This window comes from Centruroides sculpturatus, unplaced genomic scaffold (genome assembly GCF_000671375.1).
Source record: "Centruroides sculpturatus isolate CEXI.00-Female unplaced genomic scaffold, Cexi_2.0 scaffold477, whole genome shotgun sequence".
Classification (NCBI taxonomy): domain Eukaryota; kingdom Metazoa; phylum Arthropoda; class Arachnida; order Scorpiones; family Buthidae; genus Centruroides; species Centruroides sculpturatus.
Genome location: NW_019385213.1, coordinates 522,390 through 549,499, shown reverse-complemented (window position 1 = coordinate 549,499; position 27,110 = coordinate 522,390). Strand labels below are relative to the sequence as shown.

At 26.1% G+C, this 27,110-nt stretch overlaps 1 protein-coding gene across 2 annotated transcripts in view; it reads left to right on the top strand.

Moving 5' to 3' along the window:
- Positions 1-27,110, top strand: part of LOC111636235 (heterogeneous nuclear ribonucleoprotein U-like protein 1) — a 44,661-nt gene that overhangs the window by 6,628 nt on the left and 10,923 nt on the right. Inside the window, exons 1-6 of one of the 2 annotated variants that reach the window (XM_023381449.1) lie at positions 438-590; positions 1,176-1,298; positions 2,185-2,313; positions 21,916-22,084; positions 22,383-22,565; positions 26,781-26,873. In XM_023381449.1, coding sequence (XP_023237217.1) covers positions 1,182-1,298; positions 2,185-2,313; positions 21,916-22,084; positions 22,383-22,565; positions 26,781-26,873 — 691 coding nt within the window. In that variant the 5' untranslated portion in view covers positions 438-590; positions 1,176-1,181. Of the gene's footprint in view, positions 1-437; positions 591-1,175; positions 1,299-2,184; positions 2,314-21,915; positions 22,085-22,382; positions 22,566-26,780; positions 26,874-27,110 lie in introns of those variants that run through there. The other variant, XM_023381448.1, reaches the window with a different exon arrangement.

Below are 27,110 nucleotides of genomic sequence, written 5' to 3'. Positions count from 1 at the left end.
CACACACACACACACACACACTTCTTATTGTCTGATAGATCTTTGAACTTATTATTTTAATGAATTAAAACTCAAAAAAAATGCAGATGATCATTATCAGAAAATGTAGTGATAAACTTAAATTTTATTAAAACATAGAGTTGTTGATATGGATTTAAAAAAATTCATTTTAGTAATAACTTTTGAACTTATTTTCAGTGTTTTGTGTCTTTATAACAGATAAAAATATTCATTACTATTATTTTATTTGTTGCTAATTTATGAATATATTTAGTTTTTAAGTTTACAAAATAATTATCATCAATTTTTTTTCAATGATTGAAATATATCAAATGATGATAACTGAGTTCTTCTTTCCCCAACTGAAAATTGTGAAGAAATTACAGTTCTGAAATGTGATGTTAAATACATGTTTACATTTATTGTTAAAAGAAATTATATTTATATATATTATTTATTATTATTATATATAGGAAGAACCTTATTTTCCTTTACCTGAGGGGTATGAGGATTACCGATTTATCAGCACAGTTCCATTAGAAGAACGTGAAAGAGGAGTAAAGCCACCAGAAAAGCGAGAGGATTGTGAGGTAGTTCTTATGATTAACTTTATATTCAAACATGAGAATTTTTTCATAAATTAGTGTGCTCTTGAGTTTTATTTTTGGAAAAATGAATTGGAAATCTAAAGTTAAAAAACAGTTTAATCCAGTTAGTCTTACTCTCACTGGGAAATCAAGGAAATGTCAGATAATTTCTACTGGTCAGAGAAACATATTTTACATATAGTCAGGGAATTCCTTTATTTTTTTCTAGCAATTTATGAATATTAGATTTGTACTTTGGATTGAATGACTTTTTATAATAAAACTAAAAATGTTTTAATATTATTTTTTTTTTATATTAAATGCATGTGCACAATATGAAGTCTGCCCAGTGATATTGTTTTGTTAAGTATGGATATGGAAATGAAATTTAATTCAATTAATTTAATTAATATGCATCTAAAGCTTTTGTTAGAATTTTTACTAATGTTAACCTAATTCAAAGTGCATTAAAATAAGTAGATTATTCAATTTTGAATATAACATTGTAATTTCATGTGTATTAGTAGTTCTTCAGTAATGCTATTTCAAATATTAAAAAATAACTTCTCAATGTTTACTTTTAAATAGATAATCATGATGTGTGGACTTCCTGCAAGTGGTAAAACTACTTGGGCTCTAAAATATGCTGCTGAAAATCCAGAGAAAAAATATAACATTCTTGGCACTAATAGCATTATAGACAAAATGAAAGTAAGTTATAAATTATAAACACTTTAAATATTTAATATAATATTATTTGTTACTTTTTAAATTGTTTAGCATGAGGAGTTCGTATCTGCACTCTACAGATATGGCAGAGTAAGAAATGAAATATCAAATGAAAATTTTTTGTTGTTGTTTATATACTGTATGTGGATATTATAAAGTTTCATTTTAATGGTTATTCTAATTTTATTGTTTAGCTTTTATTTTGATTCATGCATGCCCAATTAAACTGTTAGACTTATCAGTTTATAAATATAAACTATCAATTACAACGTATCAACTGCTTCTATTTAAGTGTTAATTGTTGAATCAGAAGATATTTATTACAATCTTCATATAGATATAAATCTTATTTTATGTGATTCTGTGAGATAGCTGTCACAATCAAAATGATCTCTGATTCCTTTTAATTTTATAATTATTATTACCATATTTCATTTAAAATGTTTTGCTGAAATTTTTAATATTAACAGTTATTTTTCTTCACTTAAACTGATTTTTCTGAAGTAATTCTAGTGTAGTTTTGCTTAATGTATTAATTCTATAATTTATAATCATAATTTTATTAAAACATTATTTCAGCAACTTAATAGTTCTATTTTGCCAAACTTATTACGACAGCCTCATTATATTATAATATAATATACTGAGGCTCAGTATATTATATTATAATATACTGAGGCTGTGTAATAAGTTTGGCAAACTAGCACTATTTAGTTGCTGAAATAACGTTTTAATACAAGTCTAAATAAGAAGTTAAATGAAGGATAATTTCATTAATTAAAAGTTATCAGTACTTTAATGATGATAAATTGCATTTATGTAATAAAAACATTTTTTTAAAAGAAAATTTTACAATCTTAATTTTTAGGTAATGGGACTTCCAAGAAAGAAAAATTATTCTGGAAGATGGGATGTTTTAATTGAAAAGTCTACTAGAAGTTTAAATAAATTACTTGACTTGGGAGCTAGAACACTTCGCAATTTTATTTTAGACCAGGTATGGTGCTTTAGTTAATTACAAAGTTATGTTAAATTTAATTTTCAGCACTACCATTTTATAAGAAAAGAAATTTTAAGATATCATCAGTTGTGAAATGAAGAACAATTAAGTATCCATTGAAGATAGAAGAAACACTATCAGATATTTTGAATCTGTTATGAATATTTATAAGATATAATATTTGTAATAAGTTCTAATTTGAATGAATAGAAATATTTTTAAAGTTTATCATGGAAGAAGACTTTTGTAATACAATAGCCAGTTCTATGAAAGAAAGTAAAACACTTCTATCTCAAAGAAAATTTGTGTAGAAAAATATAAATATTTGCTGAATGAAGTTCAAAAACTTCTAAACTATATCTAAGAAGATTATGTGACATAAATTAAGTACAAAGTAGTTTTTATTAGTTATGATATTTTATTATAAATTAGAAATCTTAAGTTTGTTTTTCTCAGTCTTTGGCCATAATTGCTTCTGTTAAAGGTAAGTCTAATTTCTTTTATATTATATTGGGATCACATTGTCATTTCAAGAAACAAGGTACGTATTGTTATATAGGGAAACTTAACTTAAAAACATTTTTAAATTTAATAAAATGTGAACTAGGAAAATGATTTCCTCAATATAAAAGTTATTTTAAGTAAAATTTTTTGTGATAAAAAAAATCAGCTTAGTTATCTAAGTAAGTTTTGGGAACTGGAAGAAGTTATGAAGATACAGAATATTAAAAAAAAGGTGGGGATGCAAACTACATTATGGCTATCTTGCTCTCCATCTGTAGGGAATATCGTCGTATTCTATAAAACCTGATGGATGTTTTGTCACAGGAAGTAGAGATTTTAAATGTCATTATTCTAGTGTTAATAGTTCCCAAGATAATTTTGTTATGTTATGACTGTTTAATATTAATTGTAACAACAAGTATCATAAAATTCATTAAGCTTAATGATATATCAATATAAAATTTAAAATTCTATATATAATTCTTAATTATTCTGTATATGAATATGTAATGGACATAAATGTTAGAATATTTTAATTATCTTGGAAGACATCGAAGTTAAAAACCAAGATCTGTACACGCACAAATGACTGCAACCTAAGAAGCCATCAATAAAAACTTAAATTACTAAATTTATATTGAAAATTAGTTCTTACTAATTTTCTAAGTATCTTACTAAGTATCTGAACAGATGTTGCTTAATTTTTAATGACTATTGTGAAATGCATAAACTGTCTTTATATATTTTAATATCAGATATGTTGACTTTACATGAAAATCTTGTTAATGTAAAGATCAAACATGAATTTTCATCAAAACACTTGGTAGAAATTTATATCACTTTTATAAATATATAATCTAATTTTATAGATGAAATTATTCTTAACAAGCATTTATAAAACTAAATATGTTGTATCAAAAGATGTAGAATTTGGTTCAGCAATTCAATAGCATCTGGTTTTTTTTTGTTTATAAATTATGGAGTGTCTTGTAACTTACTGTAAAAAGTAGAATATAAACTAGAAGTATTTGAATTTTTCCTTTTTACTTAAAGAAAAATATATTAACTATATTGAATTTCATTTGAAATAATTTTAAATACTACTTTCCAATTTGTATTTAAAAAAGAGGTAGCATTTGACAAAATCCACAATTGTTCCTGTTGAAATGTTAAAAATGCAATCTAATCTTTAATATATATATTTATTTTTCTCTCAAAAAAAAAAGCAAATTTTGAAAGATGATCTGATACATTAGCAAAAGGAAGAAATATGTTGCATTTGATGTGCATTGTTTTTATAAAAAATTTTTACATTAAATATTAAAACAATAATTTTAGTAATATAAAATTTATTATTAATGCTTGCTGTTTCTATTAACTTTGTTTATAGAAACTTAATTACCATGGCAATTTTAAAAAAAAAATAAGTGACCTTGCTTGTACATAATGTATAACAGTTATTTTTTTTTATCAGATGTAAATTATTATTATTATTCAATGTAATTCATAACCAGTTATAATGATATACTGTATATAAAAAGTATATCTGATAACCAGATATACTTTTTATGAGAAAGACATTACTTTGATTAAAAAGTTACATTAATATAATGTAACTTAAATATTAAGTTGTTAATATTTAATGTAATTTAACTTAAATATGATTATTTGACATTATTCAAGGTATATGAGGTTTATATTTATGATTAATGTTATGTTAATGAAATTTTCTAATTAATATGTTTATTAAGTTGGAGTTGGCATGATTCAAGAACTAATAGACTATTTCAAAATATATTAGTGTAGCTTAAATGCATAATTATATATAGTGTATAATTCCATAAAGAAACAAGAATTTATGTATTCCTTCTATACTGGCCAATTCAGTTCTGATGAAAATGCATATAAATAAAGGAGAAAATTATTTTTAATAGAAATTTCTGTAATAAACATTATTATTTCACTTGATTGAACTTTTTCTTGACTGAGTAGCATGAATATATTTAAGAGCAATTTGTTTGGCAAAAGCCTTTGGAACTTTGTGAAAATTAATTTTTAAAAGATGACAAGATGCTTTTTAAAAAAAATCAAATAAGAAATGTTTTTGATTGTTTAAGGATTGTGTTTTCATGTGTCGATCAGTTACATTACTGTTTTTTTTACATTTTTAATCAGCAGTAATTTTATACAGATAATGTGCAAGTTATTTGTGTTTTAAATGGCAGATTGAAATCAAGTATGTATTATCTTCCAATTTTGATTTAAAATTACAAATTCATCAAATAATTTATTGTTTATCATAAAGTCATCAATAACATCTTTTAATCTGATCATCTGTTCATTTTCATATCATATATAGTTACATATTTGTATCAACATAAGGATATATCTGCTATTGAAATTTTTCCTGATGCCACAAAATAAATACACCATCCATCTAGAATTAGCAGAAAAGCTTTCAGATTTCTCTTGAATGCGATCTGCTGTTCTGTTTTTTTTTCATTGCAGTAAAGAGAACTAATGTTTTCACTTTAATGCTTACAGTGAAGAGGAATTTATTGTTGGTCACAATCTTTATCGAAATTGATGTTCTTTCAATTGTTCAATGCTTATATTACAAACTTAGAAAATAATTTACAGGAAAAAAAAAACTATTTTGACTACTTTCTGGAGAGAGAATACATTAAAAAGTCTTTATCTTGTCCTTTCTACACACCTCTGGAAATAAGTATCACAGCAGTCAACTTTTCTTTGGAGTCTTCTTGTCCACCTTGAAGATGTAAAGACATTAATATATTGTTTCTTTTGAGAATTTTTGAAGTTTGTTCTTATTGTCCTGGCTATTTTATCAAACATATTCTTAATGGTCTGCAGGTTTTTTTCACATTTATCTGTTTTCAAAATAATTCATATGGTCAAGGAAGCAAATTAGTGTTTATCAAAAAGATTTAATTAATAAATATGGCTTTCTAAAAATTTTAGAAGAATGTTAAATTTATATAGAGAGACAGAAATTATTACTTATAATCAAATGATAGAGCTGAGTTAAATGAGAGAACCTATTAGATGTTATCACTTGATTATTAATACAGTTTTGGCTTAATTTTGTGTGTCACATATACAATGAAGTGTTGAAACAGGACATCAAAAATTCAGATTCAGCTATCGAAAAATGGACATTAGTCCTCTTTCAATGAAAACTTTGTTATTTGTGTTTTTCTGTATTGTTGATGCCCTAATGTTTTTTTTAGAATTCATTATTTTTTATTTAGAAATTATAATTAGTATAAGTTTTGTTTAAATATAGTGATTCTTTAAATTATACAGTATTTTAAATATTTATAAATATTCATACTTTCTTTGTTAAGGTGTTGTAAATTCAAGCCCATATTTAATTTGATTTACGGTGTTTAAGATGCTAATTTACATGTACTGTACATTTGAAAATCTGGATTGAGTCTGACCACAATTACTATTAGAAACATATGTAATTTGCATAGTGAGTTGACTATAGATCTTAAGACATCATAATTTCCTGCCTATTGTCTGCAACAGTGTATTTCATGCTTATTGTCTGAAAGTCTTACTTTTTTTTATTGACAAAAAATTTTTCTATGAGGTACAGGGGATATTTTTCATATGATTTGAGTAGATTAATATTCTTTATTTTCTATCTTGGCACATCAGCAATGAAATAATATAAGACAATTTGCAAGGACATTTAATAATTGAAAAGAAGTATTTCCAAGCTAGGCAAGAAATTAAATAATTGATATTGAAGTATACAATGAAAATTTAAAGTCTAGAATTATAAAATATAGTCAGTTCCTCATTTTTGATGGTCAAAACTAGTTTATAAAAAACTTTAGTGCAAACAATTGGTTGCATTTGCTAATGGCTAGATATAACAATTAAATGACAATTACTGTAATTAGCAATAAATACATACTATAATGAAAGTGAACTAATAATGAAGAAACATTAACAACAAAAATAAAATCAATTTCACAGGATGATTGTAATATGCCTTTGATATGATTTTTGATTTCTTTGAACATGGTTGTCTTTCTGGTATTTTTTGTTAATCTTTGCATTGATGAAAATAGTATAATTAAATTTCTTCTTTAAGAACTTTCAGGATATGTCACTAGTACAAACTTCTTCTATATTAATAGGAAACAAGACTCAGAAATGTTCTTAATTATTGTTGATTGCATAAGCTAAACTTAAAACATTTTTTTAAACAAAGATTGGTTTGGTGTTAAAAAATTGTCACATATGTGGATTGTACTTTGCATCATGAAAGTAAGAAGGTTTTTTAAAACAATCTATAGATTATAGGAAGGAAATTATGATGCATTCAGTTTTCCTAGCGCAAGGTTAAATCTATCAAAACAAGATAAATTACCATCTTAAATATCTTCGATAATTTTAATCTCATGATCTGCAAAAGCATTCCTTTGCATGAAATGTACAGTACTTAACATAGAATTTAATGTCAATAATAATAAAAAGGAAGCATTTATACAATATTATATATATTTATTACTGGAATTGGTATTTAAAAGATTTTAAATACTAAAATTTAAAAAAAATTGTTACGTTTCAATAAGATTTTATATTAGTATTATTAAATTAAATGAATTTGCTAAAATATCTCCTTACACTGATAATTTTCTTAAAATATATCAACAAATTCAAGAAATAATGCTATTATTTTATCTAAACATATTTGTAGTTGTAAATGTAATTTATAGTATTTGATGTAGATAAGCATTTTCTGGAACTATTTTAACTTAGGACAGTATAGAAGAGTTACGTGCTTTTTGTTTCTCAATCAATTGCAATTTAAATTTTTTCAAATCATAATAATTTCTATGTTTTGTCAGAAATTTTTGAAAATCAGATTAAAAATACATATATTGGTCAAGATTTTTTTGTACAATAGTTTGTGCAGATTTCCATCTCAGTATTTATAATGTACCTACTTAAAAGAACTGTGAACGATAGTTATAATCTAGAATAATCTTACTTTATGTAATAAGAATAATACATTTCAACACAACCTGTCTTGTTTATGCAATAGATGGATTAAATAATCATAATGTAAAGTTGAGGAAATCATTGAAAAATTTGAATATTAAAAATAGACAAGCTGTGAAAAGTATATTTTTCAAAATATTTACTTACATAAATATATTTTATTTAAAGTATTTGAGTTTCATACTTGATACAGTTTAATGATAAAGCTGAATTTTAGTTGAAAATAAAAATATGAAATGTATATGTTAGCAATTAACATTGACACAATTAGCAACATAATCAGTTACCCTTTCTAACATACCTTATGGTAGATATGAAGATAATTATTGTACAACAATCATAGCATACATGTATATTCTGGACAAAAAATGGAAAAATTCAAATTTCAATTTTTAAGGTCTTACATTTCAAAATTTATTGAAAGATATTTTTCATATTCAACCAAAATAAACTTATTTCAATTAATAGTTTGTGTAAATTTTTGAGAATCTGTTTCAAAATATCTGCCTAAATTACCAATGTTAAGTTTGACATAATATTTCGGTTTAACTTGCTGTGTATATGTTTATAAAAAATAAAGCTTTCCTTTTAAATCTGTTATAAGAAATTATAATTGAGACAGTGTTAGCATAGCCTCTTCTATATGGCTTATAAAATTGAGTTCATTGTCAAAATTTGATTGTCGATTTTGATTAAACTTCGTTCTTTTACATAATATGAGATCCAGAAATTGAAAATGTAATGAAAATCGGAGTCCATGATTTTGTTTTTGAGATAGTGGGGTCAAAGTAACAATATGTAAGATTGCTAGCTTGAGTGCACACAATTTAAAAAATTTTTTTTTTTATGCAAGTGGTGACATCACTGTTACAGTAATGGGAAATTATTGTCATAGATGGCCCCAAACAATATTATTGACTTGCTAGTGCTTCAACTCAATTCTTACTTTGTGTTCAGACTACAAACACTCTGTGCCTAGTTAATACTAATGTAGTTTTGTTGAGTAATGCAATATTTGCCCTTTGAATTGAAATTCAGTTTTGTGAAATTGCTTTTTGATTCACTATAATAGAAATATCTAATAAAACACATAAATTAAAAGTTTCCTTAATGCAAATGGAAAATTTTTTAAAGAAATTTTCATTTATAAACATTGAAATCTCATGTACTATTTTTAGCGTAACTGTGAATGTTGGATTTTTTTAGACTAAACTATTTATATTGTATGAAAAATTTTCAAAGATGTGCAGCTAGAGAATTGTACAAATTCATCAAGTATGTTAATTTAGCATAACATAACCATTTAAAAATACTGTAGTCTAAAATAAAAATTTTATCTATTGAAACTTTTTTATAACAACTTCTTTCCATTTGATATAATTTTTACCTAATTAATTATTAAATTCTAATTTTTTTAAATTGTTCACTTTAACTCAAGTATAATAAATATATGTTAAAAACTAAGATATCGTCGACATGTTAAATTAAACTTATAACATTATTATTGTTGTCAGTAGAAAATAGAAAGGGCAAGGATGTTTTTATTATTTTACATAATTAAAAAAATTGCCTTAATTAATTCAAGGATTATTTACAATGAAGAATTGGATTTCATCAGAATATCTTTTTGAAAGTTTATATAAGTTGTGTGTATGTAGAGGGAATAAAATATTCTATTGCATAATTTTTTTATTTTTCAGATATAATTAGGAAAATTTAGTAATAGAAAAGTTAACCACAATAAAAAATTTATATTACAATTATGGAAATGATATGAATAACTATTTTTAATACTCTTTACATATTAAAAAATCAAAATATATCAGTTATTAAATAGATTACACAGATTTGAAAACTAAAAAATTTTAATTTAGTGATCTCCTCAACTCCATTTCTTTTATTTAAATGAAAAAACAATAGTAAAAATATAGAAATTTTGTAAATAAGTATTTTTAATTTATAAATAATACACCTTGTTAAACAAGTTCATTTATTTTGTTAAATGTAGTTAGGAAGTGAAATGTTATAAAAGTGTTTGAACATTCTTCTAAATACAATTCTATTAGTCTTATTGGTATTTTTATTGCAGATTTACAAACTATTCTTGTATAGAATATTTTAATAGATGTGTAAATGTATTGCATTTTAGAAAAATTTTTCCAAGATACTCCATAATTTAATGATTAAAAAGAGGGAAAAAGAATGCTGTGCAATGTAGTCATGAATGACGGATTGGAGATTTTAAGCTGTTGTATCTGAGATAGATAGATAGTTACATGTATTTGAAACATTTAATCTGAATATATATTTTATTATTATTATTTAAAGATATTTTGGAATATGATTATATATATAATTTTAATCTTGGCTCTTGTTGTTTTATAAGAAAAAAAAAGTTTATATTTAAGACAATATTTTTAACTATATGATTGGTAGAATTTTTAATATTCTAATTATAAAACCAGCATGACTTTTATATTAAAATTACAACTGTCTTTTATTTATTTATTTATGAATAAATATATCTCATTTTATTGATGTGCCAATATAATAGTTTATTTTCCAAAGTTTTATTTTGGAAATTTATTTCATAAAAAAATTTAAATCATATAAATACAGTTTATACTCATTAATTTAAATATTTGTTTAACTCTAGGGATAATGAAATAAGTGGATATTTTTATGGAAAGATTATTTCACTATTATAATATAAAATATCTTTGATTTCCTAGGTAATAAATATTGAAAAATAGTGAGTATGTAGATTTTCAATTCTACAACTTTAATTGTGAAATTTTCATTTTTAATTATCAATTGATACTATTAGTTAGTTCAAAATTAGGAATTTTTCAGGTGATTAATATTGAGTATTATAATGTGAATGTCTTAATATCATTTAAAATTTTTTAATGGAAGCAAGTTATTACATATTTGTAAACTGTATTAGATCAGTTCACAAAGATAAAGGTTTTACATTGATTTTACATTACATATACAGACATATTTTTATTAATTAATACAGTAGGTTAGGCTCTAGTCTATTGTCTTAAAATCAAAAAGTTTCTTTTCAGTGCATATACAAGCCTAAAGCACATTTTTACTATTTTTTATTAAGTTCATTTCAGTACTAAGTCTAAAAGAACTGTATAATTAATAAAAGAAATCCCTTTTAAGAGTAAGGTAATTATAAAAAATGATGATCTAATTACAAAATAATGTTATATTAAGTTTTGAATTTAGTGTTTTTACAATAAAGGTTTTAATGTAGAAAATCACAATGCATTCATAGTCCATTATTATTTAAAAAAAATAATAGGCTCTGATAATCTAAGAGAGATGTTAATTGTATTTAAAAGATGACACAATCTGAATATAAACTTTTATCTATCTAGTCACTAAGAATATGTGGAACTAAAATTCAATAATCATTAAATAAAGTTAAATTTCCAATTTAGATATCTGTAATATATGCATATAATATTAATAAATAAATACTACTAATTTTTTTAAATTGATTGATGATAATGAAATAATGGAAAGTCTTTTATTTTTACTTATTTATTTAAAAAATAAAAAAGTTCTATATCTAGAAACTGGGATATACTGTATTATAACATTGACATTAACCCAGCAGAATAATATACAGAAAAACACAAATGTTTTTGGTCTACTTATAAGATGCTTTAGGTCACAAATTTCAATGCTTCGATGTGCATTTCACAAGCGTGACTGGCCCTGTTTGATACATCATTGTGAAAACCACTTTACAGCTTTTACACTTTGATGCATCCTATTAGTCGGTTTTAAAGGATTTTAAATTCAAATTTAATTAGAGGATTTTAATTTAAATTTAATTTAGAGGATTTTAAATTCAAATTTAAAATCCTCTAAAATCTCAGCTTTAAGCTTTTCTGCATTTCATACATTCAAATATCAAAGCATTGTGTGTTCCATCTACTTGAAATTTGTGAAGCAGGCCTTAGAAGTAGACTGAAAACATTTGTGTTTTTTCTGTACATCATTCTACTGGGTTAATTTCAAGGTAGGGAGTTTTTACAATACATTTATTTTTTTTATGAAATAGTTACCACATTATAATACACATGGGTTATATAGTTTTTGTATTACAGTATTCCTTCTGTATTGTATATAACAACATCCAATATTTTTTCTCGTGTAATTTTTTATATAGTACTTCACTCAGAAGAGAATTTTAATAATATAAAAAATTAAAAGTTTAGGGAAAATATTAAAATTATATTTCTTATAGAGGATATAGAGTTTGAAAACACTGAGGAAAGCTTTTTGTTTTGTTTTTGATATACAATTTTCTGATTGAAGAAAGAAGTTATTATGTTAACTGTGTTTTGTTTTATAATTTCTTCACTAATTGTCTTTCGTCTGGAAAAATTTTATCAGCTATTTCAATAAATCTGTCAAACTAATTTTATATGTGTACATTACTATTTTTATTTTGGAATTAGTCCAGTTTAAAAATTATCTTAAAACATGGAAATATTTCCTAATTTTCTTACTTATTTAGAGATTGCCTTATTTAAACCATGAAACTCTTTTAATAAAATTAAATCTACAGGAATATTTGTTTGGCAGACAACAAAATCACATTTATTTGTATTATATTTAATTTGTAAATCTGATATTTTAAGCACTATCTGCTAAAAGCATTAGCTAAATACAATAAGTTTAGAAAATACTGATAGATAGTAATATGTAATTTTGAAAAATCAGTTTGATGTTGGTTGATTAACTTCAAGTTTCATCAGAATCCAAAATTATCTCTGAAGAATATATTTATAAAAATTAAAGAATTAAAGCAGTAATAATAACACAGAGTACCATTGTAATGTTGGAAGTCATTTAATAACATATTACACTTGTAATTATGTTGTTTAATATGGCAGACAGCTGAGATGAATAAGGAAGAAGCAAAATAACACAGATTGAAGATAAGGCATTTCCTGTGCAGTCAAACACATTAGTGTGTCCCATATATGGTTTTTTTTAGCTAAAATTTTTATAGTATGTTGGCTGATAATGTTTTTAATACAAAATTTATAGTAATAGTATGACATTAAGATGTCCATAATTACTAACATATTGTCCATGGAATTACCATATGTTTTATGAAAATGTTTGCAGTCACATTTTTATACAATAATAATATTTAATAATAATAAACTGTAATAAAAAGTACAAAATAATTATATTTTGTACTTTTTATAAAAATATTTGATGTGGCTTATTGGGCTGGATGATTGCCAGTCTGCTGATTATCATAATGTTCAGTATATTGAAGCATACTATGCAAGGTACAAAAATAATATATGAAAATATAATTTATGCATTAGAATATAGTTGTGAATCAAGCAATAATGCATAAGTGAATTAAAAATATTAAATTTTGAGAACAAAACAGTATAAACATCAAAATTTGACAATAGCAGAACACAGAATGTAAATTTTGAATAAATTAAACAAAAAATAAATAAACATATATACATATATACATACATACATATATATATATATATATATATTTATTTATTTATTAAACTTATATTTTAAGCAGTTTTAAGTACCTGATGGACTGGAAATTTATGAAATTCAAAAGCTTGAAGTATGTTTGTTTGAATTACTTGGAAAAAATGATACAAGATCTGTTTGGAAATTAACCTGTCATAGGCAATGAAAAAAACAAGAATAAAACAAACTGCATTTATTACACACAAAAGATACATACATATCTTAGCCACTTCTTGACTGGAATTTAGGCATTTGTCATAATGTGACACTGTGTTTCCTCTTGAAAGAAGTTTGCTGTCTGGGAGTTCAACCATCCATGAATGCCATGCATCAGTTCCTCATTGGATTCAATTCATTGCATCATCAATCACACTTTCATTTTGGCAACAAATGAAAATCATTCAGTCTGAGGTCAGGGCTGTAGGCAGAGTGATGAAAACACCCATTGAAACTCTTGGAGCTATGCCTGTGTGCATGTTACTGCATTTTATGAATATAAGTTTGTGGGCACTCACTTTGTCATAGCCTCGAGTCAAGGTCATAATTTCAGAAGTGTTGTTAGTGAAATTTTAGGAAATAGGCATGATAATTTGAACATTGTGAACCACTGGCACTTAGAATCACTTTGTCTACTCATTCAACAAATTTGGCAGTTACCATAGTAAGTCTTCTTTTTCCAGCTTCATAATGTACAGCAGTTTGTCCATCCTGAAATTTCTGGCATTGTTCTCCTGTGCAACCATCACTCATGGTTTCACCATACATAATACTCAACTTTCAGTGAATCTCGGCTGACTGTGTCCTTCAGCTTGCACAACGTCATACACTTCACATTTGGTGAGAGTTTCAGTGGCATGAGCAGTGTTGCCATACCTTCTGTACAACAAACCCTTAACAAAATGGCCAATTGCATGAGCAACAATGAGTCAACATGTAACTGTTGACTCATTGTTGCAATAAAAATTGCTGCAGTAAGTGCATAATGTGGCCATGCCTACCTAACAGCAGCTAATTTCCAAGTAGCCCCTGTATTTGATTTGTTAAGTAAAAACAAACCTGAACGATAGAGTAAATTGAAAATACTTAAATTTGAAACAAATTCTGTCTGAAGGGAAAAAAACAAAAGTTTTTAGATATGCTTTAATTTGGAAAGAATTTTTCAACAACAGTTAATTTTTTGAATTTTAGATTAGAAAATAAACATTGATCTTATTAAAGAATATTGTAAACTATTTTAAAAAATAGACAAAAATTTTGAATTAATCACTTCAACATTTTATATAACATAAAATATATAATGTTATTATATAATTTAATAACATTAAATTTATTATTATATTTATTATTATTTATCGTAAGTAAAAAACTATGAATTGATTGAATAATTGCATTTATAAAATTAAGATTTTTTATATATCAGAAGAAAATTCATAGTTTTTTACTTATTGAAATAATTTCTCAGAAATGTATAGAATTTTGTGTTATTTTTTAAAATGATATATAATGATATGACAGATTCAATACAATATTCATCATACCGTACGTTTCTATACTCAACAGTTGACTCAATGGTGAGAGAACAACGTTTCTAAATGGACCGTTGAGTTCTCCGTTGAGACTAGTGACGTCAGTGCTGTTTCACCGTTGAGCTCAACGGTCTCAACGACCTGAAAGACCATTGAGTATTCAACAAACTAACATGGCGGCTTCCACGAAAAAGTAAATTTCGCTTATAGAAACTATCCATTCGCTGCTGTGGATGCTGTAATAGCGAACAGATTAATGAACAATCTGTATATGATAAAACACGTGATTGCACGATTATGTTGGATAATTTGGTCAATATTGAAATATAAAGATTTTTTCATTTGTCCAAAATTGATTACGACCGATATTTGGCCCGCTAAGTCTTCCTAATGATATAAATATTCAAGAAATTAATTAAAATTATTAATTAAAAAAAGACCCAGTATACAAAAAAATGATACAGATACGGGTTCATTTGAATAAAAGGATTTATTCGAATAATGGTTAAGCGAGTTACTTTAATTATTTAGCAAAACAGTCACAATCGCCACCTTCTTGTTACTTAAGTCAGCCATCTTGAAAAGCGACCTCTCAACGAAAGCGTTTCTTTTTTCTGCAAAACGTGACGTCAGATCGTTCAACGGTGGGGCTCAATGGAAAATTCACTGTTGAGTCAACCGTTGAATATAGAAACGTATGGATATTCATATATTTACCGGTTCATAAAATCAATTGTATTCAGTATTCTGTTTGGATATTTTTTGGACAATAAAGTAAACTATGAAAATTTTTGAAAATACAAGAAAAACTTTCAGTATATTCTAAAAGTTTAGATTGCATATGTTAAAATTCTGTGAAATAAGAACTTGAGTTTGGTTGATAATTTTTTTAAGAACAAAAATATGAATATTTTCAATAATTGTCTCATTATATACTTTGAGAGGGAATATAAAATTGCAAATAATATGTTTAACTTAAGTGAAATGATTAATTTACATATCTACTTCAATTTTCAAATATAAATGAAATTTAATTAATATAATATAATCTTAGAACTGTGTGCTACTGTCCTAAATATATTATATAATTTAGTTTGGTTTTTGTCATTCATTTGTACAGTACAGTACATACTTTACATAAGATTTTGCAATTTTAATATATAATATTTCAAATTTGCTGGAATCATAAATACAGATTTTTTACATATTCCAAAATGCATGCACTGTAATTAAATTTTAATACTGATGATATGTAATTATTAATAATTATGTTTTCCTTCATTATCCAATAATATAGAGGAGAAATTTCAGCTAAATTTATCATTTTGTCAGATGCCTTGATTAATATAATACATACTCATTACAATGTAATTTCTCTTCAGTAGTACTAGATAGTTAAAAGAAATGAGTCTAGAATCATAAATACAATGTGTAGCTGCATTCATACTGTAAATTATATGTGTATTACGGTGACTTAAGCAACACCATTTGTCTGATGACATCATTCAGGTAACATTTTGTTTAATGCATAAAGGCGGATTACTAAACAACAGTTCTTTGCACTAGAGGCTTATTTCAAAAATGATGATTGTGTAGTTGCTACACAGCATATATTCAGACAATATTTTAACTTGGATTGTTTCAGAGATGTGTCATGCTCATACCTCTACAAGATGAGTCCATTTAGCTCCACTGTATTTGCCTGTAATCATAGGCCAAGGTGGAGTGAAACAGTGTGATACTATCAGCAATTGAAACTGTTCATACTGCAATCACAAGGAGCCCAAGAAAATCTGCTTGGCAACATGCTAAAGCTTTGCAAGTTTCAAATTTATTATTTAGAAAATCTTACATTGGGGTCTTTACTTTCACACTTAACCTGTGATCATGTATGGACTTTTTAATGTGTTTGCATGAGTGAGGCAGTAATTTTCCACAATTTTTTGTGTATCATTGCTGTATCTCAAATTTGATGATTCTGCAAAATCCTGTGGTGTTTATCTCCATATGCCAAATTTCAAGATCACAAATTTGTAAAATATTTTGTTTCCAGAACAATGTCATACTCTTCAAACTTTGCAATACAATGGGAAATATGAAATGAATTCAGCTGAAATTAATGCTGGAAGAGGTGTTTCTCAGAAGGACCAAAAAATCTTTTTCTGTATTTTTCAAGCACAAAATAAATCCACAAAAACATTTAAATTGTTAAAAGTCGTAGCACTTCAGGCCATCATATGGAAACAAGTGTTCAAGGTTGTAACAGCTTGGCTGTGTATACCATTATGTCATGCATAGCTGTTAAACATGCATGCTGTCATAACTATCTTGTTGCAATTGTGAGAGACTTCCATAATATTATTTTGATGTCAGAGCAGAAAATCACCACCTTATGAATGCATTCATGTGACAATAAAGAAAAATCATACATTGTCATTTGCATAAGGTATTTATACAAATGATCATGTATGATTTTCCTTTGCAGTGGATTTTTGAGGACGTGTTAAGCAGAAAAATTTTTTCAACTGACATTTTTACAGTTAGATGGATAACATTTAGCATGATGATATCATGGAAGTACTGTATATCTTAAGTCAATTTGACAAAAATTGCTGCTGTCACATATGATTGAGGGTTAAGTTATTGCACAACTTAGTTTTAAAGGCCAAGAGCAATTGAATAGTTTGCATGATTTGATTCTTCAGAATCCAAGGAGTTTATAGTCATTGATAATTTTTTTTTCACTACTATTCAGCATTGATTGAATTTAATAAATAAATAGCATTTGTTCACTTTTTAAATGTGCTATGAGTATAGCTGCATGGTGTTTTTGTAAATGATATAAAATTGAAGAAAGAAGTTCAGCACTAGTGATTGAAATAATATAAAACATTTTGTTCGATTTCATGTCTACTTTATTATGTATCTGTATCATATACAAATATAACTAATAATTCTAAACTTTTTGCATTATGCAAATGGTTTTTTTCAGATGAATGAAAAATCAAAACTTTTGAAATATCAGCAAAATATTTTCTAAAGCTTTTTTAAAGAAGTTATGCAGATTATATACTAGTTTTCTATGTATACTTTATAAGATGCTATCAATTTTTGCATCTGGAATTTTGTTTGAGAAAACATTGATCAAAAATAATATATGTATAGACTATAGTAATGTTTTGGTGGTCTCTGATTATATAATTTTTATTGAATATTTCTTATCCCTCTGTTATTAACAGATTTATTAAAACTAATCACTGCTGATAGATTGCAGCATCTTTTTCTGATGACAGATTTTTTTTTACTGACTGAAACTGAATGTCTCTTTTTTAAGTCCTTTAAGATTTTTTATATAATATAATTATGATATCAAAGAAACAATCAAAGTTTAAAAAACTAAATTAAGTAGAAAAATACAGTTATCTTTAATATTTAAATTGGAATAAACATTATTAACCAATCACTGAAAACCAAGTTATAGTAGTGCATTAATAGCATTATTTTCAAATTACGGATTATAAAAAAAGTGTGATATATGGTGACCATGCATGTTGTGCAAATTTACTTTCTTTGTGCAATAAGTTTTTCATCATTCTGGATGGGGTAGTCAGATCAAAACCATAGGCATGTATAATACACAGTATTAGACATGTTGCACTGATGCATTAGATGTAAAAGTTTGTTTCAGTCTTTTTTTCAACTTCAGTGTGTGTATTTTCTCCTATTTGGCTTTATTGTGAAGAATTTCTTAATTTCCTCAGCAACAGATTATCCTAAACAAGAATAAGCCTACACTTTAATAAGAATAAACAAAACATAAGAATAAACTAAATAATATAATAAAACTAATGAAATTAAGCTTTTTGTTAATAGGCATAGTTAAAATGATAATTGGTGACATCAGATTTGGACAGGTTTTGGTATCTGTTTGACCTATAGAAATATTGAGGGCATTGTATCAAAAAAACTTAATACAGAGAGTATCCATTTTAGATTATTTTAAATCAAACATTTAAAATTGTATTCCTTATATTTTTTGTGTTCAGTACATGGGTTTACATGTGATGTATTAATAAATTTTTATGCAGTATAACTCTAATCAATACTATCATTTTTTAATTAACCTTGCTTTATTACCTATACAATAGCCTGTTACACTAAAATGTTACATATACTACATTGTGCTACTGTGCATAATACTATAGACAGTACTCTATTTTGTTCCTTTTTGACAAGACTGCCTCTTGAGATGACTAGTTTTTTCAATTTTGGAGATATTGTCTTAGAGATTTTACAGTTAGTAAACATTGTTTCAACAAGAATTTTAATTGACTTATCATTCATCATTTTGTATTGCATTAATTTTGCATAAGCTCTACAAGTATTTAGGCTTATATACAATATGATGATGATTTAATTTTATATACAGTATATAATATAGTAACTTGAATAAGAGTTTTGATTTAAAAAATTTTTTAATTTCTAACACAAATTCCAAATAAGTACTTCCAGTACTTGCTTTGAGCCATCTGCATTAGAAATGTAGGTAGAGAAAATGTTACTAAAAACAAAGTTTACTCCATTTTTATAGTGACTTTTAAATTTTTTGTTTACTTGAAAATTCATATGAAAACATAATATGAAATCTATTTTTAGACAGTCACTTGGTAAAAAAGTTAATTTTTATTACTAGTTATTACTTTATATAGCATTATTCACAGTCACTTTTAAAAAACTTTAGTCCTGAAATTTTTGAACACCAACAATATACTTAGATGAAATTAAAATGCAGCTGCATTTTTAAGGTTTTTAATGAAAAAGAAAAGAAAACTAAAAATAGTTACAAATCTTTCGGTTGTATTCAATGGTGTTCTGGAAATAGAAAAACAATTAGTTCAAAGAAAGAAATATAACTAACAATCATGAAAAACTAATAAAATAGCCAGAGCAATGACCAAGAAAATGTATAACTTTGGAATAAGTGTGTCATTTCTGTAAAGTGTGATATTGAGAAAAAATAAAATTTAACAATGATAATTTCGTGTTTAAGCTTATATTTTTTGCTAACATTTAATTGTTCAATTTGCAATTGAATCTTAAAGAAGAAATATAGTATCATTTGTTTTTATCATTACTATAGAATTAAATGCTCTTTTATATCTAAAATACTGTTTTGGTTTTCTGATTATAGTTTATCATCAAAATATAAATTCAGATTAATTTTTAAAATATATTGAATTTCAGCATATATATGTTGTATAAAGATACTGATGGAACCTTTTTAAGTTAAAAGTATTCACTTCATGACTACATTGTTAAATAATTGCCTGTATTGCTAGTTTTGGAATATTTTTATTAATTAATGTAAGATGTGAAAAATTAATTTAAATGATACAAATATAATAATTTTTTTAATTTGATATAAATGTGGTACTCTTCTTTAAATGTTGTTTTAAAATAATCAATAATTAAAAGGTTTAATAAGAAGAGTTTTTAAATTATTGATGTGTTATTTCTAAGATAGCTAGATATTTATAAAGCTATCCGTGAAGTGTTTTGGATGAATGCATAAATTTCATCTTTAAAATATGCTTTTGAAAATATCTTGTCAAGAAGATATTTTTGGTATATTTATTCTTCATGGCTTTGTTCATTTAAGATTGATTGATTGTTTTTTTTTAGAAAAAAACTATGCATATCAGAGAGAGAATTTTATAAATTTTTAATGTAAAAAATTTTAACATAAAGATATTTTTGGTATATTTATTCTTCATGGCTTTGTTCATTTAAGATTGATTAATTGTTTTTTTTTAGAAAAAAGAAATAAAAGTATTGCATTATTGCACTTGATAACATTGAATGAAACTGTTTTCTAAATCTAATGCGATCAATCTATCAAAAGGAGATTTTAAGGCTTCATAAAAATATCTCACTTGGCATTTGTTCATCCTTTTTATTAATTTTCCTTTGTATTCAACTCATCAATCACCTTATCCACCATCTCGATAATATATTAATGTAGTTTCTCTTTAATTCGATTACTCATAAATCTCAGCATTAGTCAAATTTTTATTTATTAATATTTTAAAGCTGTATTTAAATCATTTATAATGGTTAATTTAATTTTATTTTTTTGTGTGTAAATACACAAAAATAGTAAAAAATTATAGTTATTTTTATTATAAATCNTTATTAATTTACTATCAAACTCATTACAGATTATAATTACAGTATTGAGTTGACTAATTCTGTATATCTGGTATATAGTAATATGAAAGATGTAATTGAATAGATGCTATCAAAATGTGAAAATTCTTCTGAAATAATAATATCAAATTTATTTGTAACTAATGAAGAATTTTTGTTCATTATTTTATTATCTACATTTCTTTTGTTTTTCATGCATTTGCAAAATGAAGAAAATGTGTTACGAAGCAAGATGTAATTATGAAATCCTGAAAATGCAGTTTGATGTAGTAGTACTAGTTTGATTAGTACTAGTTATATTAGTTAATTTAAAAATTAATTTTTTGATATTTTAAATATTTATTTAAAATGTTTAAGTATATAAATGTATTTATATATATATTTATATAAAAATATATATCTTTTATTTACATGTACACATGTGTGTGTTTGTGCATGTGTGTGCATGTATTTATTTACATTTGTTTAATATTGAGTGAGTATTTAAATTAGTTGATGTTATTGGGATATGTTAAAAATTGACTGAACAGAATGTTTCCTTTTTTATTGAATTTACTAAAAAGTTATTTGAAACTTGAGAAATAGATGTTTAGAGTAGGGATAGAAGGTCAGACAATCACTAAGGACAATTTATGGTAAGTAGGGGGGGTGGCAACACACAAGATAGGAACATCAACTCACTCTCTCCCAGTCTTGTTACAGAAAAAAAAAGCTCCATGTCTGGGGCAAAGTACTTAACATATATCACAAATATTCTCTATTCCACTACTACCAGACCAATGTGTACGCCTCTGCACAGAGAAGAAAAATGCGCCCTTTTGAAGGTTTCAAGCGCAAAGCTGTTGTCATTGTACCAACAGATGAGGAGTTCAAACGGAGATGTGAAAAACAAGAAAAGGACGAAGGCAAAGATGTGCCTGACCATGCGGTTATGGAGATGAAAGGTAGGCTTTTTCCGCCGGAGGTGCTGTGCTGCACTACCAATGTTTTGTTTCATATTGGCACTCAGTAGGGTTTTGTCAATATTACACATTGTTTAAATTAGCAAAAGCTACGTCATTATTATGGCAAGCTTTTGTCATTCTCCAGTTTTTGGGACCTTGTGAACTAAAAATTAATTATAAATATATATGTACATTAAACAGCATTAAAGAATTAATTCTAAATTAGTGTCCCAGAAACAGAGATTAATTTGATGTATTTACAGTTGTCTAAACTTTAGTTTTATATTTTTTCAAACAGCAAACTTCACTCTTCCACAACCAGAAACTGTGTTTGATGAAATAATATATGCTGAGTTACCTGCTGAGGAAGCTGAACCTTTAATTCGAAAATATAACGAGGAAGGACGCAAGGCAGCACCACCTCATAAACGCTTCCGTCCGAATGATAGATCTCGAGGCCCTCCACCTCGTGGCCCTCCAGGTAAATTGTAATTTGTTTACTTTTGCACTGACTAATAACTAGATTTGTTTTTCTTAGAATCTGGTCGCAAACAGTGCTAAATTATTTGTCATAATCCAAACATTTAGTTTCTAAAAGACTTTTTGATTCTTTGTTATGACATACATTAGTTTAATTGATACTTTTTAATATTAAACTACAGCAATTCAAGTCAATATACTATAGTGAAATTTTGCATTGCTTTGACTTTTTAAAAATTAAACCATTTTAAAAGTTATTAAAAGATCACAATATCCTAATTTAGAAAATTAATAGCTGTATATGTATATACACACACACATGGTGTTCAGAAAATAATGCCCAACAAGCACAATAATAGCAGATATACATCTGAGCGGTATGGTTGGTTCAACATGTTTTACTAAGAGCTCCAAATAATTTTGGGAGTTAAGGATGCTGCCAATAAAAAATGACCCAGGGACTCATTGGTCAAGTAATCCAGCACAAATGCTAACTCTCTCCTTTTTAGCATATGTTATGTGTAAGTCATGCGGATTTTCTTGTGCACATTAGTGGTTATCTTGCAGCAAAGAAAAAAAAGGACACCTCATTTGTGAAGCAAATTTGCCTGGGAATGATAGGTTTGTGTTTCCAAGATTCATAAACATCTCTGTAAAATTTATCCTTGTAGTGTATTCTTCAGGAATCTGTTGATGACATTGGTACTTATACAGATGATAACCTCTTGAGAATCATAAAGTTCTGTTAGGTTCTAGAGACAGGAATTGGATCAATCTTTGGACTCAGTTCCTGTCTCTAGAGCCACACAGTGAAATGAAAGTAGTTGAATTTACTGTGAGTGTGATTATAATGTCTTAGATGTGTCATCCATTATACCACTCCTGGTCTTTCAGGTGTTGACACGTCATCTAAATCATCCACGCATCGATATTTAGCTACCATTCTTAATTAAGCCCATGTGATAGCCCCACAAAAAGAAATCTTAAAGACAGAATATATCACAATGCTGCTACAACTATTGAAGTGTTGATAGATACAATTAAAAAAAGGAGTAATTGTGATTCCAAGAAAGTCTTTTATTATGTTATTGAATGTTTCAAAAATTGATTAAAAACTATTATTGTGAGCAAAATTAGTCAATTGAAAACTTAATTCATTAAATAGCAATAAATTATGTATAGTATGCTTTTTGAATGTTCTTTCTATCTTGTATAGTTGTAAAGTTAATAAAGTTTTACATGAATTAAAATCATTCTCTATAAACCACAAAGTTTTAACTCAAAAAAGAAGTAAAACTCACTGTTTTAATGATAAATAATTTACTTTTAATAACTTTTAATACTTTGATACTTTTGATAATGATACTTTTAATAACTTAAATGGGTTCAATTTTTCAAAAATGTTTGAAGTGTTAAAAATGTATTTAATTAATTAATTTAATACCAAAAACTGAATTTTTTTTTGTTGAATTAAATTACTTTTTACAAGAAATTTTTGTTAATTCAAACTCGAGTAGTTTGTAACTTTACTATTTGTCCCAGTCAGATATAAAGGTTTTTATGTTAAGGAATTTGCTTAGTTTGAAATACAGCTACTTTGAAATTTGAAGTGAAAATTCTGCCCAAACTGATATGCATATAATTAGCTCATACATTTTGAAGTTTACATGCTTCCATACTATAAGACAGAGATGGCCAACACGTAGACCACGGTCGACCGCAAAGGTTTTGAAAGTAGCCCTCGAAGCTAAAGTTGAACAATTTGCTTTCACTTAAATTAATGTTTAAAAATCTTAATTGGGTAATTTATTCTTACAATAATAGACTGTCTGTGCAACGTACCCATACTGTTTGTATTTATCCTGATGAACAATGCAAATGAATGTTAACGCATGCACATATAAAAATCCTAAAATTGTTTGACCATATTCATAGTCACCCGCAGACTACATTTTACCAAAAAAGTAGCCCCTGAGGGATAAAAGTTTGGCCACACCTGCTATAAGAGAATGATTAATTACCAACAACTCTAATCTGGTCAACATGGTGTCATTTTTCACAATAACACTTTTTAGTTTACCTTACCCATTGATTATCCTTCTCACCTAAAATTCAGCTTGAATTCAGCTACAAGTAGCAGGTTAAGATATTTGTAGGACTCTACACTACTGGATTTGGGTAACTTATTACTTTTTTGGATACTTTAAAAAAATTGTGCTACATTTTGAGAATTCTGCTTTTTATAAAGCCTGTCTGACGACCTGTGAGGTTGTCACTGGTCATGTGTTGTTTACTTGTAGTTTATTTGTATTATTAATAATTATTAGTGAAATTAACATTTTGTATATGTAGCTGTATTCCATTTGCTTAATAAATTACATCAGTTACATGTCACTTTGCACATTATACAGAAATATATATATATCTCAGGTAATTAAAAGTTGCAATTACAGTAGAGTGTAGTTTATCCGAATCAATTGGGGATGGTTCAGATAACTTATTTTTCGGATAACGAATCATGTACGAAAAAATATATTAATTTATCCCATGTTGAAATTTCTCTCTGTTGGGTGTCGCTTCGCGTTGAATTTTCGTCGATGTTAAGCCTAACGAAGACTATTGTATCATTAAAAATTATTTTTTTATTTTGTACAAACAAAATAAATTTATTGAAAAATATAAAAACAATAAAAAATTATACTTCAGATGTTAATTTAGTATCAAAAATGTAAAATATTTGAGTAGCCCGAGAAATATCTGAAGATTGCAGCACCACAGCACTAGCAAAAATTTAAATTTGCCGACTGGAATGCTTTCGGATAACGGACGTTTCGGATAACCAGCTTTCGGATAAACAACGCTCTACTGTAATTTCTTTCTTGAATTTCAAACTAATGAGGATTTCCTGTGGTCACTTGCCATGTTAAACAAAAAAATTCTTAAGAACACAAAGGCACAAAGCAAATCAGTTAGGATTCTTCATTTAACAGCTTAAACTATAAGGAAGGAAGAATCTTCAATAGAATACAGCTTTAATTTCAACTTTTAAATTCGCTTCATGGTTACAAAGCATTTGATGCAGAAAACTATTAAGTAAGAAAGTTAAATGTTACAGGTTATTGTTGACATAAACAATCCCATAATCATCAAAAATTGCATATTATGGGTGCAACAAATAGCATATGGATTTTCTGTGTGTAGGTTCATTATAAGTTGTAATCATGTAATTGCCTAGACAATTACATGATTACAATTACTATTGACTAAACTCAACATAACCTGATAAGTGACTAAATTTTTTTTCTCAGCAGTTATTATATACAAGCTTATTACAAGTAATAGTTCAGTCAATTCTGTTGGTCAAATGTTTGAAATTTTTGCAGAACATGCATATTTCAAGGGCCTGCACAAGTATGACAAACTTATTCATCGTGTAGTAACAGTTATATTTTAAAGCGTCACTGACAAAATAAAAATTAAAATCTTCTTTTCAGATGTAAGCCATAACTTATTTTAATGCTCATAAGCAAGCAGTTAAATTGAAATTAAGAATAGGTTGATTAATAGTGGGTGAATTATGAATATTGACAGTTTTATAAAAAAAACTGTCAAGATTCAACAACTGTTATACAAAAAGTTTTTAACCTATTCAATGTTGAAATTTTTATTTGTTGCCTGTGACGCCATGTTGAATTTTCATCGATGTTAAGTCTAAATTGTTTTTTAAAATAATAATCGTGTTTACTGTATTATAAAAAATTATTTTTTTAAGTTTCACAAACAAAATAAATATATTGAATAATATAGAAACGAAAAAAAAATTATATTTTAAAAGTTTGTTTTAATATAAAAATTATGACGCATAGCGACATCTAGTATGAAAAATGTTCCGATGTAAATACGAAAATATTCGGAATCGCCCACGCAGATCAATGAGGTCAACACGAATATTTTCGGGAGCAACGTAGGACAGGTTAAAGGATTATATTTTGCCTAAAATCTGTATATAATGGGAATTTTATAGTATTATAAAATCTTTTGAAGTATGATTTTAAGATGCATAGCAAATTGGGAATATGGGAGGAAAGAACTTAAGTTCGAAGTAATTTATCAAAAGTACATGGAATGCTAGTAACAAATATTATTAGATTTAATGTTATTTTAAATTTTAGAATTATGCTAAATTAGTATTATAAATTTATTATTTTTTTAATAGGTCGTCGTGGAGGTTATGGTGGTGGCAATCCTGGATGGGGTTCTAGACCCTCTGGTTCTGGAGGCTATAGGGGACCACCACCTGGTGGTCGGGGTTAGTATTTTATAATAAAAAAGATCTATATGTTGCCTTATTTTGACATACAAAAATATTTACACAATCTATGATTTAAATGGCATTTGAAATATCTGAATTCAGTCTAATATAGTCAGAAATGCAACAGAATTTAATTTTTACATGATACTTTCAGTTTAATGTGGTGTTTAAAATATTCTGCAATATTTAGAACTGCATTATTATGATATTGCAATTATGTTACTACCACTTTGA